The sequence below is a fragment of the Coffea arabica genome, chromosome 9c (assembly GCF_036785885.1).
Source record: "Coffea arabica cultivar ET-39 chromosome 9c, Coffea Arabica ET-39 HiFi, whole genome shotgun sequence".
Taxonomy (NCBI): domain Eukaryota; kingdom Viridiplantae; phylum Streptophyta; class Magnoliopsida; order Gentianales; family Rubiaceae; genus Coffea; species Coffea arabica.
Window position 1 is genome coordinate 43,744,853 of NC_092326.1, and position 20,878 is coordinate 43,765,730.

Consider the following 20,878-nt stretch of genomic DNA (forward strand, 5'->3'; position numbering starts at 1 on the left):
TTTTTAAAATTATTTTTAATCATGTTTTGGCACCATTGATTTGATCATTTATTACCAATCTTCTTTTTTTACTATAATAATAATAATAATAATAATTAATTACAACTCTTTTAAACTTTATTCATGATAAATTGTTATCAATCTATTAATAACATGGCTTACACACATTTGAATCAATTATGACATTATTTTTTTTTACTTTGTTTTTTCCTCAATCAATTCATGGCTTCATATTTTAATTATCTTCAAAACATAACTACATGGTTAATCTTAATTTTATTTTCACGATAATTTCACTAAACCCTCAATTGGCTTTCTTTATAGTACTAAATGATTACTCTTAATTTAATTTCAAGTGAAACTCGAGACGAGCAAAATTCTAATAAAAAGATTTGCGAGAGTAGGTAGACTACATATAAATATTTTTCAAATATCAAGCGCATATATGTTTATCCTTTACTTAATTTTTCACATTTACTGGTATATAATGATAATGAAAAATCAGTGCATGCTAATTTGCAATTACATGTGAAAAATGAACTTCAATAAAAAAGAAGAATAAAACAAAGTTCTCCAACAATAGAATATTCTCAAAATGCTATTTACTATATCCTTAAAAAAAATTCAAATTAATTAGATATTCTCCCAAACTGTGAGAGTCCGTCTAAGGATCACAGTAGCTCCGAGAGTTGAACCCGAGACTCGCTTCTAAAGAAGAGACTATGAAACCGTTTGAGCTGCCGGGGGCATCTAGCATCAATTCAGGCTGGTAAGTGGTGGCAATATTCTATAACAATCGGTCAGGTAGGTAGTGGCAACATTCTACAATGATACGAGGCTAGCTTCTCAGACGCATGTCACCCAAGTGCCTGATTAAGCGCCTATGTCGATTTTGGCAAGTGTAGTTCGTAATTCGTTTTAGGGATAATTTCAAAAACCTTCCCTAAATTTTCTAACAATATCACTAGCCACCTTTGAAGTTTATAAAATTACACAAACCTCCTCTAAAGTTAAGATTTTGATAATAAATTAGTCAAATTAGAAAAAGTAATATTAAAAAAATACTTTATGGAGAGAGATGAAACTTTGATTCTATAAATACCCTTATGCGTGTACATAATTTGTATTAGTAAAAAAAATATAATTTAAAAATGATTAATACACACATTTTATCATTCAAAAAATTCACATTTAATAAATTAGATAATACAAATAAGTAACAAAACTACATTAATGATCACAAGATTCAACAAAATGAACAAATCATCTCTTTTAACGTGATATTTGCTATGATTCTTGTGATTTTGAATAATTTTTTTTAAAAAAATTTGCCTTTCTTTTCCCTCCTTCCTTCATTAGGTATATCAATTTAATGTTATTTTGTAAATACAAGTCATCATTCATCATTTAAAAAAAATTTTAATAGTTATTTTGTCAATTATTGCTCTAATTACTTAATCGTTAGATATTAGTAAAGGAGAACAGAGGGAAAATAAAGGCAAAATTTTTTTCGCTCAAAATCATAACAAACATCATGTTAAAAAAGATGACTAGTCTATTTTGTTAAATCTTGTGATTATTGGTGTAGTTTTGTTATTTATTTGTGTTGTCTAATTTATTAAATGTAAACTTTTTGAGTGATAAAATGTGTATTAATTATTTCTAACTTTTAATTATTTTTATATTTTTTACTAATGCAACTTATATATTTGCATAAGGGGTATTTGTGGAATCAAAGTTTCATCTATCTCCTTAAAGTACTTTTTTAATGTTACTTTTTCTAAATGGACTAATTTGTTATCAAAACCTTAATCTCAGGAAAGGTTTATATAATATTGTAAACTTTAAGGGAGGCTAATGATATTGGATAAATATCTTAGCTCATTTGGCTGAACTACCCTTGCTTTTTTTTTTCTTCCTATTTTTACAATATGCATGCAATGGAAAACAAGTAACCAGACTATCACAAGGCTAGCTTGTGAGACGCAGATCACATAGGTCAGCCTGATCAAGCACTTAGGTCGATTTTGGTAAGTATTGTTCATAGTTCATCTTAACATCCCAGCTTATTTGGCTAAGTTGGGATGTTGCTGCGGTATGTTTACAAGTCAAAACAGAGGTGTGGAAAGTTAAGGGAAAAGACATTCAAGCATTTTGGGCCACAAACGGTAGGGGAAGCGTGTTGGGCGGGCACGTGGAAAGGGCTTTTGTGACGTGCAACCGGAAGATGTATTGGGCGTTGAAGGGACTCCAGCCGCGCATGTGAAATGTGGAGGGGCCGAAATTAAGCAACCGGGAAAGTGAGGGTTTGTACGCGAAAGTACGGCAGGGAAAAAAGGCACGAAACTTACTGGACAAGCTAAAGAGTGTAGGCGTATTAGAAAGGAAGAAGCGCCAAAACCGGAGCAGGAGGAATAGCAGAAGATAGGGATTTGTTATGGAGCTGGCGGCGGAAATAGATGCTTTGGATATGCAGTGGGACAGTGAAGGAGAAAGCGAAAATGTAGTATCGCCGATGCATGAGAGTGGAGCACCTTCGAATTTTAAAAGTTGCAGCAGTGAAAGGAAGACCATTCGTCGGACGGCGGAAACAATGGTAGTATCGCTGATGCATGAGAGTGGAACACCTTCGAATTATAAAAGTTGCAGCAGTGAAAGGAAGGCCATTCGTCGGACGACGGAAACAATGGTAAGCCACTCAACTCATTCCGTGAAGAATATGGTGGATTGGATCTCGGATGAGCAGCGGCAGGCTGTCAGAGAGTTTGGATTCGGGTCAATTTTGAATGTGAAGGGAGTAGAGGTTGACGAAGAGATATTGAAGTGGCTGGTGGATAACTTTGATGTAGATCGGAGGACACTGAACGTTCATGGGTACTGTCTACAGGTGACAGGCGAGGATGTGGAATGTGTACTTGGCTTGAGCAGCCGTGGGAAAGATATTGAAAGCGAAAAACGAAGGCAAGAGATGGATACAGAGTTGGAAAGAGAATTGAATATCAGAATAAATAGCGGTGAAATTGTAGTGGAGGAATTGAGGCACAGTATATGTAGTTTGCATAACGAAGGCTTAGAATTCAAAGTGAAGTTCGTACTGTTTGTTGTTGGTAGGTTGTTAGCACCAAGTTTGGATGACACAGTGAGCCGGGCTCTGGTGGCTGTAGTGGCTACAGAGGAGAATATGGAAAATTTGAATTGGTCGAAATTCATACTTGACAATTTGGTGAAGAGCATCCGTGATAGAGACGGCAACGGAATAGCGGGATGTGCACTTTTCTTGATGGTATAAGAAAGACGCACCATTTTGTATTAGAGATAGGAATTGCTGGAATAATGAAATTAAACTTTGATAGAAAAGACCCGTAAATGATGGTAGGCGTTTTTGTCCGTGCAGATTTACTATCTGGAACGATTCTATATCGAGGATGAGGATGAGTTTCGCAAGTTCCAGCCGAGAGGGCCGAGGCTAAGATTTTGGGGAAGGTACGAGATTAATGAAAGCGTGCGAATATTGAGGAGGAATCACATATTTGAGGGGGAACAGGTAATGTAAAATCCTTTCGTGTGAATTGTTGTTGAAATTGCAATCTGCATTTTGTGACGTTACTAGTAGTACAAAACGGAAGGCTTGTAGTGACAGGGCAATGTGCAGTTTTACAATAACATAAGCTGTAGAGAAAACATTGATAGAAGACTGATTGAAATTGAATGTGGTAATAAAGATGTGAAGGATAGTATTGGTAGAATGGAAGCAATGATTGAATGTCGTTTTGAAAGGCTGAGGAGCATGTATGAAAGTGGAAGGGTGTGCAAAACAAACCGGACAGTTGGTGTGGAGGGTGGGCAGAAGGACGATTGGCGCGGTAATGTTAAAAGAGGGAGTGAGTTACATAAATTTAGTCCTACAACGCCAGATGTTAGGTCCAAAAGCAGGAGTGAAAATGATAGAGTCACTACGAATAGTACTGTAATGGGTGAAAAGAGTGCATCGAAAATTACAAAGTGGAGGAGTAGAAAGAGACTAAGGATGGACAATACGGAGAAGCCTGTGGGGGAAGACAAACAAAACAGAAGGCAAGGTAAAAGAATAAAGGTATGCATCGGTTTGTGCCAAGGTATTTGTAGCATTAGAAAAGTAAAGTATAAATTGTAGTTTTATGTACAGATGGATAGCAGTGTGATGAACAAGTGTCAAACAAAGATCGTTGCTTTATTGGCAAAGGTGAGTATTCCAACGTTCCAGAATTACTGAAGTATGGGAAATTATAGACAATGAAAGATGACATATTTTTGTGGTAGCAGGAAACAATGCTGGCATCTATCGGGGAAAAATTGAGTGAGGGACGAGCAAAAATACTGAAGTTCTTGTTTGACACTCAGCTATCGCAAGGGTATGTACTGGATCATGGATTTGTTAAATCAACAGTTCTATTTTGTTTTATCCTTTATTTGAAATTGCAATGGGAAAGGGGACAGAAAAGTATTTGCAATTATAAGGCTGACTAAATATGTAGTATGATTATCCCCATAGGGGAGAGGGCATAGGAACGAAAATCTTCGAAGCAGTTAAAATTGGTTTACAAGTGAGCATAAAACTTACAATTTGTGTGCTGTCAATCATGCCACCTTATATAAAAAGCAAGGGTAGGTAACATGGTTGCATATAGAATAAAAGGTGAGTATTCCAGAAGTTTGAGAATGGAAGTACAATGATAACTCAATGACCCTTATGGTGAGTACATAACCGCCTTAGGTTAACTCAATGACCGTAAGGACCGATTGGGTCATTGAAACCGTGATTGCTGGTTGTATTAGTGACGAAGAGCGAACCTACTGTGGTCGTTTTAACTCGAGTGATTGAAAATGATGATATCAAGTTTGTAGATTATGAAACTGTAATACACATAGGAAAAAGATTAATGTACGCTGTTGTAATGACAGGGAAGTACTGGTGTCAATTAAGGGGCAGACAGCAAGTCGGGATGCAATGGGGTCCTTGCTTCCTGAAAAACCCATGGCATGTGATGTGAGTAAATCGAGTGATTGAAATTGGGTGGTGTTGTGTGGACTGTTTCACGGAGGACGAAGTGATGTGAGTTGAGTTTGGTGCAGATAATCAATTGCTATTGTGCGATGAAAACAGCAAGGCAGCAAAGGCGTCCTGACGATCAGTCAATGCGATGGTGGTTCATGCCAACTTGGTTTCAGGTACAAGTGTTCGGCCAAAGTTGGGGGGTGTGAGTACGTACATTCATATTAAAATGTCATATTTGACTGTCGTGTTGTAGCAAGAGATTTTGGAGTTCAACAAATCAGCAGAGGAGCTGTACTGTACATATCTACAGGAATGTAAAGTAGGAGGTAATATAAAAAAGTGTGAGAAGGTACGAGCAGCTGCCCTGTTATGTAGCATAATGGAATAGATACAGATTGCCATGATGATGACTAACTAACCGCTGCTATGCTTCAGATATTCGTGCCAATGTGGCACGATGAGCATTGGTATATGTGTGTGGTGGACATGGGAAGCGAAGAAGTATTGATTTATGATTCAATGAGAGGAGACGAGCAAACGGATACGAATAGGCGCAGCTCCGTGGAGACAGTGGTAAACTAAGTTGGGTTGTCAAACATTTCATGAACACGACAATCACCTTTACAATTGGTGGCAGTAAACTTAAAATTGCATATGTTTTTCTTGTATGGCCGTCAGATTGAAAGGTTGGAAGCAGCGCTGACTTATGGTTTGGAGGGGCAGTATTCGTCATGCCTTTGGTTGTACAAAATAAAAGCTGCAGCCACATGTCCACAGCAACGGAATGCGTAAGTTGCACCTGCATAGTTTTGTTAGTTTTTTCCATAGTTCAGCGACGGTTGTGTCTAAATTTGTGGTTATGGTTTGTAATGCAGGTGGGATTGTGGGTTATTCATGCTGAAGTACATGGATATGTTATCAAGTGGAGTTGGAAGCTGGAAATGGAATCAGGTAAGCAAAAAGGAATGGCGTCGTGTGCTGTAACAGTAAGTGTGTTTGCTTGCTTTGGTTGCGAACGATGGAGATAGTAACAAATTTATCGGCGCAGTACAATTCGGAGCAGGAGCGGCGCAAAGTAGCACTGTCTTTGGTTCTGGATGATGCGAACGTTGTCCGTCATCAAATTATGCGGAAAGCGAACATCCACAGGAGGTTGGAGATGAATAAAGTTGATGTTGGATGAAGGTGGGAAGATAGAGAGACAAAGTAGCGGAATTTTGTGGAAAGGGGCATGTAATAGGGGCTGTCATACTCGGATGCACGTCGTCGTAGCCGAAAATGTAGAAGACGGAGACAGAGAGTCCAAAAGCTGCCATAGTAAGGCAAGCGGTTGGTGTGTATCTGAGTTTCATTTGGGATATTGGTTCAACCGAGCAAACTCGCCGGCGGTGGTGTGGGGAGACCTTGGCATGGGGATAACGAGTACCACAATCTTCATGTGGTCGGGAGTTAAGAGAAGATTTGTGGTTGGTTATGACTAGCGTACAGTGATCCATGGTATGAACTGATTAGAAATAAATGAAAAAAGATTGAAATATTTGATTTGTGGTAATTAATAATAAACGCGTTTAAATTGATGTTTCGCGAGAGTTTATGAATTAGGTGTGTTGACATGTCCGAAACAATCTGTCTTAAAACGGAGTTTAAACCTGTAATAGGTTAGTTTGTTGGTTTGCATTGTATGCTAACGGGTAAATGGCACTCTAGTATAATATCGATCCGATTTGATCGAACAAATAAATTAGCCATACATAGCTGGTGTTTTATTGGAAACCGTGTTCAATTAAATTTTATCCGATAAGTGACTTTGTAAGTATGGGATATTGGTACTCTGTTGTCATAGTGGGGGAAATTCATAAAGAACCGGTGTTTTATTGGAAAAGGGGTTTAATTTACATTAAGCTGATAAATGAATATTTTTTTTAACGGAGAATGGCTGACACATCCTGCATTTGACAGCAATTACAGGCATTATGTGATAATTTTTCCTCATGTGCATTCCGGAACCTCAGACAACATACGTCATTCCAAACCTCGACATTTTTAGAATTTGTATAAAAAAACTCAACGACGGGCCTTTGCAAACAAAAACACAAGTAAGGGAAGAAAGTAGTACCAACATATATGAATTTGACAGGCCCAGTGTCTCACTAAAGCACAAAAGTTTTGCTTGTGTGTCCCATCAGAAGAGAGGTACTCGCCTTCCAAAGGTTTGGAGAAGCTTCCGTACAGTGAACAATGATCTTCCTCATGCTTTCAAATTTTCCTTTTTTTCTTGGTCTGTGCATATGAGCAGACGCAATTTTAGCTATCATAACGAGGTGTTGAACTATTGTGAACATATTCCTGAACATGAATGCAATGGATACCTCCGGATAATATCTGTTTGGGGCTTCCCGTTTGCGCGTCACTCGCTTTGCTGTGTTCTGCAGTCCAAGTTTGCTGACAACATTAACATAAAAGTTTCACTCCACACTGCCTTCTGGTACGGGTGATTGTCCAAAACGGTTTCGCTTAATGAAATCTTGTACATTATCGGCACTGGCCAATTTCTTCAGGTGTCGTACAAAATCTCCTTCACGATCTGCAAATAAGTTTTGTATCAGGCCAATCTTTCACCCTGTGTAAACCTAGCAAAAGCCACATTTGAAAGCATCGCGAACCGCGTCTTACCCAAATAATTGTCTTCTACAGTGTAACATGTATAAGAGGTGGGGAAGATGGCATTGTAAGGCTGAAGAATGAGTAATACGGAAACAGTTTGCCCTGATCATGTTGTTTGTGCATACCGGAACATATATAACATAACGATCAGTGGGTAAGGTGCACTTACAGAATTAAGGAAGGATTTATACGGAGAATCATCGACTAATATCGTGTTAGAACTGTTGTACGACTTATATTCTCCCCACACTTGTTCAAGGTCCTTAAACATCACCTTTTTGTCTGGATTTTCCCAAAGGCTGGTTTGTGTCATAGTGCACCGCGACTGATCCTGCGCAATATTGATTGTTCCCGACTTTCATTTATGAGAAGTCTTACACACGGACTGACTACACACAATCGAAATAATTTGTGAATGACATCTCACCCAAACAAATAACAGTCTCTGCTCCAAACGTTCATTCATTTTTTCGGATAGCCTGTCCAACACTGGTTGAATGTTGTGGCTGCAGAAAGCACAGTTGTGTTGATCTAAGAACATAACAGAAAAACTTGTGGACGTTGTAGTTAACGAAGCAATTCAAATATAGGTTGGCGGATACCTTAGCTTTGATGACCAAACAGCCACCTCAAAATATGACAGACAGACCTGCAAAAATTCAAAGCAACGTGGTTTGAAGTTAAAGTCCCGATTTCTGGTCATCCTTGTAAATGGACTGCCCAGAAGCATTCCATTCAAATCAAGAATAAGAAGCTTCTTCTCTGAATCATTGGCGGACGCAAGTTCTGGCGGACTTGTTTTCAGGCTTGTACCTTCGGCTGGGGAAAAAATTGAAGGCATACAGCATTTCAGCACACGGATTTTGCATGTGAGATCCAATTTGAATGTCATAATGCGATATCAAACAATCAAAATTGGAATGTGTAAAGCAAAGTTCTGGGCTCGAGAATATATTAGCCAGATTTGTGAGCAGCAGCCCTGCAATAATATCATAGCTGGAGTAGAAAACCAATTTGTGACCGCGATGGTCACGAGGAGATGCATCGGCACAGAGGTACATACACTTTTTATGGTTTCGTCTAAACAATGATTAATTTCGTACCAAGAATTTGCTACAGCCCTAAAGAATTTAAAATTTATTATTGCCTTCATATGCAACGAACCAATTATAGTAAAGGCGAGACAAAATGTACCGTTCCCTGTTTCCTGATGCCCCACATCCTTGGTAGCATCACCTTGCAAATGTCCTCTGGTTACAGCCTCATGTGCCTGTTTATTTTCTATCAGGAAAGCAGCATAAGCGAACGGGTCCGCAAGTTTCCCCAAAGCGATCTTCCAGTCAATAAATTTTTTAGCAATGACAACATCAAACTGTACATACATTCAGAAACAATGTCAGACGCAATAGAGGTGATGTTGCCACAAGGGGTTGTCCATTTGTGCACTTACAAATTGTGGCCGACACCCCTTTGCCCAACATTGCGCAAACTTCAAAGTGAAAACCCAGCAACTCGCCGCGTCTGTCTGTTTTAGTTTGTGTTTTACAACAATAAATGTCCAGGGGTGATTTTCATGGAAAATTTCCATCAAAATCCATTCCTAAAAAAGGAAATAAATACAGCAAGTATCGAATGTTAGAAATATGTTACCTTGTTCGCAAATGAAGCTAAGGTACGCTTTTGAAGTTTACTCACCACAGATTGCATCAAACCTTGGTAGAAGGTTTTGTAATTGTCCATAGAATCAACAATGTACACTTGTTTGTCCTTGACATGTGCAATCATGAGCAACCAATGATTTGAATAAACGATTGGGAAAAAAATCTGCAATCGCATACAACAGGCAATGTTGAATGTGTTAAAAGCTAAGGCATGTTAGGCTGAATCCAATTCCACTAACATGCAGGTGCAACTCATATTGTATAAGAATGTAAAGGCGAGAATGATAGCTAATGTTTACTTTTTCAGGATTTGTCATGGAGTCGTCATTGCTCTGTTCAACGAATATTTTTTTGGTTGCGGGAGATATGCATGGATAGTCTAACACGCATTTCAGCTACAACGAAGTGATTGAGAAGCAAGTATTAGGTCCACATTTTGCAAGGCACAACAGCACATACAATAATTTTCGTTACGTACCCAAAACATAGGATTGAAGAAAACAAATTGCTTATATTTTTTCTGGAGTAAGTGAAGGTAGTGGGTCACAACCTTCACAGAATGGAACAAATTCAAACATTCAACATTCAGTTTTTAATTTTAGCGACATTACTGAACAAGGTACGCCTGTGCAATCGCATAAAAAACTTACTCTGTCACTGAGACATGTCTCCAGAAGCATCACTTGCTCCAGTTCTTCTCTTGTAATATCAAAGAGATGCTGCCTATCTAGTGTACTGACACAGCTGCGAACAATGATTGACATGAGTGCAATAATCAGATGAAAGCGAGATCAGTGATAGCCATTGACAGTACCGATATTTTAACATACATCTGCGGGACGAGGTGTCTGACATGAAAGCATACGGCTTCTTTCAATTCATCAGGTGCTACGCCGGAGGCTTGTGGTACACACTGGATAATAAAGGTATTAGCATATATAAAGTAGATTACAGGAGAGCGCAAGAGCATGTTTTACATCTCGTAGAAATGGCAATTCCTCAAATCTCCTGTCCATCACTTTGTTGGCACCAACCCGTTGTAAAATTTGTGTCACTTTATCCACAACCTATTGATACAAATATTGGGTTATGCTCCTGTGTTGCCATCGAGAAGAAGAAACAAAAAGCAGTACAATAACATTGTCACATACACTTGCCCCTTTTGTGGTTTGTTCAGATAGTATGACAACATCTTCAATGTGTGCCTTTTCCCCCACAACCGGCGTCACCTCGACCCCAGCACACTTCCCCCCCTTATCCATCTCTTTTATTTCTGAAACTTTTGTATTCGCGTCCCCAGTCGGACCATTAACATCATAAGAGGTATAGGATTTCTTCCACATCCAACCACCATCTTCAGATTTGAATGCCAGTTTTTTTAAGTATGATACTCCCATCTTTTGGGCGTAAAATCCTTTGTCAACATGGTCAGCCAAGAATGGCACATTAAAGCGCCTAAAGAGCCTGGTCAGCAACATACCAAAAGGGAGATGTGTTCTCTTATTCTCCCTGCTCTTAATCTTCCTAATCCTGTTGAGCATTGTTGCAATGATCAAATTGCCTATGTTGACGGGTTGTTTGTGTAACATATGCCACAATATAACTCTTTCTAATGCACTAACGGAAATGATACTTCCGGCTTTGGGTAAAATGTTATGAGTTATTATCAGATGTAACAGCCGTGGCAACACTTTCATATACGGCCCATAAAACTTAGTTTTTTTCCCCATGTTCATAACTCTGTCACCATTTTGCCTAATCTCTCCAAGAAATTGTAGGTCATTGTACCCCTTCACAGCAACCTTATCTACATTCTTTGCGCTAATCCGTTTATAGTCAACCGTGTATCCACTGTCAACCAACCCAAACTCTGAACACAAAACCTCAGTAGACAATTCCATGTGTACATTCCTAACCACTGAACGCAGAACAGACTTCTGCTTATTTGCCCTACAGTTAGCATAGAATTCCCTAACCATCGCAGCATAGCACTTGTCATTATGTGCCAGCAAATTTAACAAATTTTGGGCATTAAGATATTCCGTGATATCCATACACTCACCAGCGAGAGCTTCTACGTCGACCCACATGCCTGCATAAACTGGAAGACTCATATAGGCCTCCATAACACTGGCTATGCTTGCTTCGGGATGCGATTCAAGTGTTGAGTAGTTTGAGCAACAGAGGAAGCGAACGCGATAAATCCGATTTATTTGGACCTTGGCGCCCAAAACTGTTCGAAATGCTCCAAATTTCAGAAGGGGGGGAAAGTTTAAACCGAAACTGTTCAGTGTGTTCACACAACAAGGGAAGCAATATTTGATGGGCTTAACAGGAGAAACGATGAGAATGTAAAGAAAGGCAAGCTTTTTGTGGGATAATTGATCAGGCGGGGACGGGCGTGGAGGGAGGCAAACCCGTTTTAGTCAAACGAAAATCAGCCCCATTCCGTATTGGAGCGTGTATTCCGGAGCGGGTTATGCGGAAGCCAAACCCGCAAGGGGTTACATTACAATCTATTCATAATAACAAATGTAATTATATATTTATATAATTTATTAATATTAATTACACATATATTATAAGGGATACTTTCAGAAACCTCCCCTGAATTAGCTTATGAAAAAATCAGAAAATGGATAATTTGTGGACGATAGCCAAAAAGAGCTGGCGTTTTATTCAAGAACTTGTTTAATTTCATTTAATCCCATAAATAAATTTGTTGACGTAAATCGATTTTATTGTAAAGGGAAGCCATAAAAAGCTGTTCTTATATTGTACTGGAGTTTATTTTTATAAATTTATCCAATAAATAAATTTAGTTATAGCAAAAACGATTCTCTGTTGTTGCCCTGGAGGAAAGCCATAAAGCGTTCAGAAACATTAACGTAAATGGATTTGATTTTTATTTTAGGCGATAAATATAATTTTATTTACGCAAAAATGGGTATTCTGTTCTTATAATGGAGGAAAGCCATAAAGAGTTGGTCAATTAACGTAAATCGATTTTATTGAACTTTTACCCGATAAAAAAAATTAATTTATGGCAGCCAGGCTTACTCTGTTGTTATCTATTTCCAGGAAAGCCATAAAGAGTTGGGCTTTTACGAGAATATGATATTTTGCAGAACATACAAGGGCCAACATAAGCTATTGTTAGTGACTCAAACCAGTAATATTAAGAGAGTACGAAGTTTAGGCTGTTGAGTAGGACCGAAATAGCAAGCAAGGTACAATTCTTGTGAACCAAGTTCTCAAAAGAGATGGGGATCATTTGAAAAGAAATCTTAATGCAAAATTATTTCCGGTTTCTACGTCAACATCTCCGGTGGTTATGTATTGAGAGTTGGAGGTACATGAGAATTTAGTGCATCCAATTGCATTTCTTTTACTTATTGGCTCATTAAATTTTATGTCTATGAAGTTTATTAAAAGTTTTATTACGACTTCTTGGAATACATGTAATTGATCAATGGCTAACACAGCTAATCATCTTAAGCAATGCAACGGGTACTCTGTTCTTATTTATTTCCAGGAAAGCCATAAAGAGCTGGGCTTTTACGACAAAGTGATACTTTGCAGAACATACAAGGGTCAACATAAGCTATTGTTAGGGACTAAAACCAGTAATACTAAGAGAGTACGAACTAGCGGTCAATTCAGTGAAAAAACATAATTATTTGGTACACGGTGGTGACAAAAATACGCAGTAAAAGGAGTTATGAACATTGTATCTTATACACTAACGGTTCGGTAGGGCGGCACAAACTCCAACTTCTTCATCGCAAGCGCAGCCTTCACATGTACTCTCCTCCACGTCATCGACATCCATAGGCCATGAAGATGTTTTCCTCTCGTGTGTCATGGCACAACAAATGGGCGTTGGGTTTAGAAACACAGGATTCTTGACCCATATCATCCTCAGCAGCGCTCGCAAATTTTCACGACAAAGTTTCAATCCCCATTGCAACCCGGTCAGCAGTCGCATGCCTCTACGCTTTAACTCGTCGGTACCAACAAAGATGTAAATGATTCCCAACGCATATGCAGCGTCGGGGTGGCCGGAATTGGCAGCGTCTTCGAGGCATTCCAACGAACGGTCCAAATGCTTGTCCGAAAAATAGTCAACCTAAGCAGTGCAAGGTTGATATTAAACTCTTGCGTAAAACTGATTGAAATAGTAACGAAAAAGTCAAAAAGTCCAGGCGGACCAGTGGCAGCGGGACAAGAATTATGTAGTCATGACCAAAGCACCACAGTGATGAGTGGGGGTAAGGCTAATCTAGCTAAACTTAGACCCTAAACTTAAATTAACCACAAAATAAAGAACTATCCATCTTAACAATTTTTGACGAAGAATAAGAAGCATTCTCTTCTATGTTGAAAGTCAGATATTTTTCACTGACAAACAGTGGCACTGTTTACCCATCAAACTCAAATTGGTATTGCCACACTGATCTATTTAATCACCTCGTGTATCTCAATTTCTGTACTGCCAGATTTGCCAAAATGTTCCTAGAAATGTTCATAATGTGCAAATAGATGGGCCACAAATGAGCATCTATGAGGTTGTTTTCTACATTTCGAGTTTGCAAACTTTCTTATGTAACTTTCTCTGCTACTCAAAATTCTTGAAGTTATCTTCAGAAGCACTGCTAGCCAGACAAAATTTCACATAATAGCAATTTTTTGTTAACCAAAAAAGTTGAGTAAAATGTAAAGAATTGGCAATATAGAATATTGATGTCATTGATGCTGAGATAATTCTGCCCCAATACTATGATAACATATTCTTAACCAGACATGAGCTTCTTTTTGACCAAACAATGTTCAACAGAAGCAAGGCAAGCATCTATGAAAATTCAAGGTCATAAACAGGTGGTGCACGTCATCTTAAAGTATGGGTTGTATATATCTTTTGGGGGTAAAGTTTGCAGACCAAAATCACAATGAAGTTCAAGCAAACGGGACATCGGCGCGATGCTTACCACGGCTTTGCGATACACCGCTTTTGGATTTTTGCATTGTCTGCACTTCTTCAGGAACCTGGACACTTTGTCGATTTTGTGCCAGGGGACGATTTCAAACTTCTGCAGTGACACCCGCTGGTATATGGTGTCTGCGTCGGACACCTCGTTAAACAACTTACAGCTGCAAAATAAGAGAAATGATCCATTAAACTCAAACGAAAAGCACATGTCAAACAAGAATAGGCCTCTTCCTGTGTGTATTAAGAGAGTATAACGAACCATAGTTTTGCGCTAAAAAGATCAGTCGACGAAGATGATCCCACACGTGCAAGCACCTTCGATAGCACATCGGTCGGAAGGGAGAGGATGGAGGTAGTTGAATTCCGTTTTTGTTCGTTGGCCATGTCGGGTTAACACCTTTTACTGCCAACAGTTGAGTGAATCCGTCAAAACCCCAAGAATGGAGTAAACTTCAAACAACACGTACTTCCTAATAAAATGCAATAACGATTAATACGGTTATATTGGACTTCCCCAATTTCTGGGACACCGACTAACCGTAGCGATAAAAGAACAGAAAAATGGGACAGTGGCGCCTTCTCCTGCAAACGACGCAACATTCTGTCGTCAAAAAATAGTCATCCGAAACAACTTATTAAACCGAACAACGTATATGTCAATACGGTAAAATCATTGTAGCCGTAACAATACATGAACAGTCACTGTAGTACACGTTCATCGTAAATTGACCGACATTCATCGCAGACCAAAGGAGCTTCGACGGTGATAAACATTCGGAGACATACTTCGTACCTGTAATGGGTCGTCAACCAGCTTCTACAAGTCGCTAGCACAGATATGGCAGACAGGTCCAGCGGGGTAAATGGCAACCAAAAGGTCGCGTCCCATGGTTATACTCCCGCTACACTGACTCCTCGTATGCTGCCACGGATGTCCCAACTGTAACCCATTAATTGACATGACGCATAAAGAGCTAGTGTTTAGTCGCCAACTGGGGTAAAAGGCATAAAGAGCTGATGTTTATCCTCTGTAAGGGTTTTCTCTATTATAATATGCTTATGTATTATTTTTTGTTATAAACAAATTAAATTAAAACTATAATTCAATTGAAATATGAGAGAAAATGAGTAGAGGATTGTACCTGTAATGGATTGTAACTTGTATACATCCTTGTAATCATAAATCAAGAATTAATACTCTTGGGAATACAAAGGGACATCCACACTTGTAGTTGATTCATAAATTTTTTTTTTTATGTAACTTTCACATATTTGATTTATGTTACACAGAAAACATACTAGGTTTCCTTGGCCCGCTATTTAACCAAAATTTTTCTATACAGAGCCGGTATGTTTCCCATAAAATTCCGGTACAATGCATACCCTACAAAACCTGTCAATTTCGCACAAAGAGCTGGTATGTTATGCGCTATTTGTTTCTCTTTTTTTGAAATAATCATCATACTAAATTTATGTTAACTACATAAATTTAACTTTCAGAAATTGGCGCCAAATAACTTCGTCTATTGCAGCCTAGGAGTAATAATTTTTTAATCACCTTCATTACATATTAAACTTGTGTTATTCTAGTTAAGTGTAATTACCAACCACCAGATACATTTGTCAATCAGTTAACGTACGTAAATTTAAAAGGTGATATAATAATATTTTTACGAAAGGAAAACAAATAGGTTTTGTATTTAACATAAATTAAATACGTCAAAGTTTTAAAAAAAAGGTGATTGCCCACTACTATATCCGTTTTGTATAGGTTTCCTCTATTACCAGTTTCTTCCATATAATTAGTTTAATTAGTTACTTATTTTATGTTAAATAGCTAACATAGTAGTTGACCTAAAATTTATGAAATTCGACATTTTTCCTGGCACAGCAAGGGAACTCCCCAATTATTTGTATTGTACTTACAACCCCTCACCTCTAGTAATCATTGTAATAATTTAATCTTCTTTGAAACTTCTACCAATACAAGGACCAAAGTGGCATCCACGGAATAAAAATACCTTATCACAGATGAAAAAAATAGTAATCAGATTTTGATTGCTGTGTTACAAAAAAACTCAAAAGTAAGGGAGGTAAGTGAAATTTTGAGAAGCTCAGTGGATGCCAGTGAAAGTATCAGAAACCTCACGGGAGGTTTGTGACATTATTCATATTTATTATTGTATTCCTTCGCCGAAACATGAACTAAATAAGCAAACAAATGTGTTGACTACTGTTGGGGAAAACCTATTCCCTCCAACCCCCCAAATTGGTGTTAAAGGACCTGTCCGTGGACACCGTGGGAAGGCAGTGTCCTTGTGTTTGGCAGGGATAAAGTTAGGCGGTGTAGCGGAGGAAATTAACCTTTGCGAATGGCTTCTTCCTCTTCGGCCGGATCGGCCAATAGCAGGGTCTGGCCTACATTATATTGCAATTGTGGTCGAAGCTGTGCAGTTCGTACTGTCTGGAAGTCTGAAGCAAACAGGGGGCGCCACTACTATCGCTGCGCTAACGCCGTGGTAAGTTCTTCATCTTAACTGATACTACAAATATTTCGGATTGCTAAGGTAGTTCTATTGCAGAGGCCTTGTCGAACATTCATTGGCTGGTGTGATGAGTTTGCAAGAGCAACGGGGTTTGAAGTTCCCGATCCCGCCCCGTCAAGTACCGCCCCCTTCAGCAATACACCCGCGGCAGAGGTGTCTGCCATCATACATGAACTCAGAAGCATGCAAAGGAACGTGACGATCCTTAACATTGCTGTGGTAGCTGTGGTGGCGGTTGTCCTTGTTCTGGTTCTCAAACCGTGAATTAATGTGTTGCCGTTGATTGCATTCCCTCCGAACCTCCCCTGTACAGTACTGGACTATGGTGTCCATAAGGATAGAATGGACATTTAGGCTCGTTTAAAGGGTCTTGTAATTTTGGTTGCTGGATGAAAAGGCATTGCCTTTTGTCCATCCGTTGTAAACCGGTGGTTGCCGCATGTGCGACTAAGTTGGTCCAACCGGCGGAGTGTACCGATGTGTAAATGGTGATTTTGCGTTATATAACATACTAGGTTTCCGTATTTGGTTTTTGTTTACATTCTGCATTATGTGGTTTTCCGAAATGCATGTTCCCTTTGTCCCCCGAAATGTGTGTGCGGATGAGGTACTAGGGATCGTTGATTCATCGATGAACGTCATTAATCAATGCGACCGTTGTACCGCTGCGTTGTTAAGTATGAACTTTAGCTTAGCCAGCCAAGTGAACAACCTCAAGCTTACGTACAACCTATTTCTTATGTCGCACAGAATTGTGTTGTTTTATCACAGCGAAATGTGTGGAGTTGAACGACAAAACAAGTTCTTACTTATATATTTCGATTTAAGTACCTCCGCTTACATATCCGACAAACGGTGCACTCCTAATTTTCAGGCCTTGCATATTATCATCCCCTAACCCCTACCCTTCATACGCTTACAATAAAAATCATGCATGGTGCGCCCAACAACAGCAAGGGCCATGAACACACAACCACCCACCATCCAAATATGATCTTCAACAAAAAAATTAAAAGCACACCGCCGTACCTGCGAACCTTCACTCGAAACGCTCCACAATAAGACCAAACATTGGGTTTATGGAGGCAACCGTGGTAGCTAGCCTCAGAAAGCTGCGGTATTTTTTGCGCCGCACAGTGAGGACAAGGCTGTCAATAGCATCTCTGTCTTCAAACGTGATCTCTACAGCTGATGGATTCCAGCAAATGGTTGCGATGTGAAGGTTGTCCGCAATGGCAACGTTGCGTGTCATACTAGCGGGGTACCCCTGGTCAGCCAGAAACCTTGTTACAGACCAGTCTTCAAAGTTGGCGCCGAAGAGGATCCAGACGTCGGTATGGAGCAGTGGTTTTAGACCCAGAAAATGTGCAACAAACTCCTCCTTGCCCGCAAACCATGCATTGTAGGTCATGATGTAAAACGCCTTCAGGTTCTGCATAAGGGGGAGCGGATGGCGGCGCCACTTGACCAGCGACCGGAATACTTCCTCGTTCGCAATGGGGTTGCGAACGGGGATGCAAGACACCAGCATCGACTGTGGAAATTCCGCTCCGGGAAACCTATCTAACCGAACCAGGGCTTCCTCAACTATCCACTTCACTCCAATGTGGTGAAGTGGTAACACCTCATCTTGAAAGTAGCCGACCATGCCTCCGTTGTTGAGGACATGTATTTCAGGAAATCGTCCAAGTGCCATGAGTCAGTCTGGAAAAGGATTTTGGTACGACGAGCCTGGTCGGTTCAGGGGTTACAAAATGCAGAACGAAGCTATTCTTTCGTCTAGTTACGTCTTACAGGTGGTAAACAACTGAAGCGGCCCCTTTATAGCGAAGGCTGTTGTGCGAAACCAATGCGGAAGTGAATGGGCATGCAACGAAGAAGTTTAGTTTCGGGAAGCTCTTATAGGAGGAGATATGGATGACGGACTTGGATTTAAATGGAGGAGCTTGCAGTGCATGGACTGAGTGGTTAAGAGCAGTTTGACCCCTCTCAGGCATCCTTTTGCGGACCACGGTTAACCAACCTAACTTGGGTTAGAGCCATAAAAAGTCACACCTGGCACTGCATCTAAATTTTTATTGGGGAAAATTAGAAGAACCAAATGGCATGCATATTTGTGAATTGCACTACTCCGCTGTAGAAGACCAGCTGTGGACGGGTTCGGCAGGAATATGAGAACAGAGTACCCATTTCCGTAGACAGACATTTTGTTCCTAATACAATATTAACAATGATTATTTCCAATAAAATACCAGCCTTTTATGTGTTTCCGGCATTACAACAACAGGCTACCCATTTTTCCCCCTTTTACCTGTGGGTCGAATAACAATGCAACCATTTTCGAACAAATGACCAGCTGTTTACGGCATTCCTCCATTACAACCAATTACATACCCATTGTTCCATACACAACTTAATTTAAGAGATAAAACACAGATAATAGGTTTTCTAAATAAAACACCACCTATTCAGGGGTTAATCCTCCGTCATAAGATGACGGTACTCATACACCACCAAATTATGTATTCATACACCGACTGAATTAAAAACGGGGTAGATTGGGTTTTTTTCAAAATTTTTTTCCATTAATTAGTTTTTAATATAATTTTTGGATTTTCCCTTTACAAATAGTAGTAATAGTTTAATGGTATGTGCACCTTGATTTTCCTTCATATTTTTGAACTATTCTAGACCATATTATTTTTCTTTTAAAGTATTCATTTGAATTCTAGGCCTGGGATTGTATTGAAAATGAAAATAATATTTTTACATCTTTTTATATTGTGCTACAGAATAATTAATAAAATATATATACATACGTATATATGTATACATATACAGAAAATTTAAAATAAGTGATGCCTAAACTATTCAAGATTTTCAGTTTTGATTATTAATCTTTTTCTTTAGATATAATGCTCATTCAATTAATACAAACCTATACAGAAAATAAACCCGACAGTTATAAGATGACGGTACTCATACACCACCAAATTATGTATTTGAGTTATAAATTATGTATTTCTTGGGTTTGCTCCATTGTAATCGGAGTACCCATTTTTAGGTATCAAAGCGAATCTACTTCAATTCACGTAAACAAAGACTGGCGCCAAGATTTTTAGCTCGGTTGGCGGGGTTAGTCCCGAAGATGACAAGACTGGCGGCAGACTGGCGCCAATCTTGCTTAAAGCACAAGAATTACAGACTCGTGGACGGATGCACGGATATGTGAGCGGTCATTTCATGGCTGGTGGCCCACATTTCATTTCGTTGCCGGTGGCCCACCTTCCACTATGAATTCCAATGTGAATTCCAATGTGAGAAGTAAAGCTACTAGATTTCGTCAAGCTTGTTGGGTTTCGTCAAGGAAATGTTAGAAAAAAAAAAGTAAAGCTACTACATTTCTTTCATGTCCTTGGACAATAAGCACTGGTTGGAGGTATTTTACAATTGGTGATGTCCTTACTTGTTTTCTTCAAATGTTTTTTTTTGAATTTTAAAAAAAATTTGTATTTGGGATTATTTCATAAACCATATCCTGGTCACTTTCCGTAAAGTATCACTTTTCCATAAAAGTCTAGCTCTTTATGGCTTTTCTCCATTATAAGAACATACTACTTATTTTTGCATAATTAAATTTATTTGTCAAATAAAATAAAAATAAATCCATTTTCTAATAAAAGACTAGCTCTTTTTGGCTTTCCTCCATTATAAGAATAGAGTACCCATTTTCTCATAAATAAAAATATTTATCAAATAAAATCAAAATAAATCTATTTTTCAATAAAAGACCAACTTTTTATAGCTTTCCTCCATTATCAGAATAGAGTACCCATTTTTTCATAAATAAATTTATTTATCTGATAAAATAAAAACATCAACTTTTATGACTTTCCTCTATTATAAGAATAAGACTAGAGTTCTGATTTTGAAGGCAAAAAGGAATTTGTTTATCGGATGAAATAAACATAAACTCATTAAT

General features: G+C 38.8%; 1 protein-coding gene across 1 annotated transcript; it reads right to left on the reverse strand.

Moving 5' to 3' along the window:
• Positions 1-13,102: 13,102 nt before the first annotated feature.
• LOC113708482 (putative F-box protein At1g67623) lies at positions 13,103-14,734 on the reverse strand. The gene is made up of 4 exons (XM_027230936.1): positions 14,610-14,734; positions 14,349-14,511; positions 13,831-13,875; positions 13,103-13,489 (listed from the first exon to the last, which is right to left on the reverse strand). Exons 1-4 carry the CDS (start codon positions 14,732-14,734, stop codon positions 13,103-13,105), a joined length of 720 nt encoding a protein of 239 aa, XP_027086737.1.
• Between the last annotated feature and the right edge of the window lie 6,144 nt (positions 14,735-20,878).

Coding starts and splice junctions, on each gene's coding strand:
- LOC113708482 (XM_027230936.1), bottom strand. CDS start 14,734: ATGGCCAACGAACAAAAACGGAATTCAACTACCTCCATCCTCTCCCTT. Junction 13,876..14,348: donor CGGTGTATCGCAAAGCCGTG/GTAAGCATCGCG, acceptor GAACATTTCTAG/GAACATTTTGGCAAATCTGG. Junction 13,490..13,830: donor CAGAAATTGAGATACACGAG/GTGATTAAATAG, acceptor TGCACTGCTTAG/GTTGACTATTTTTCGGACAA.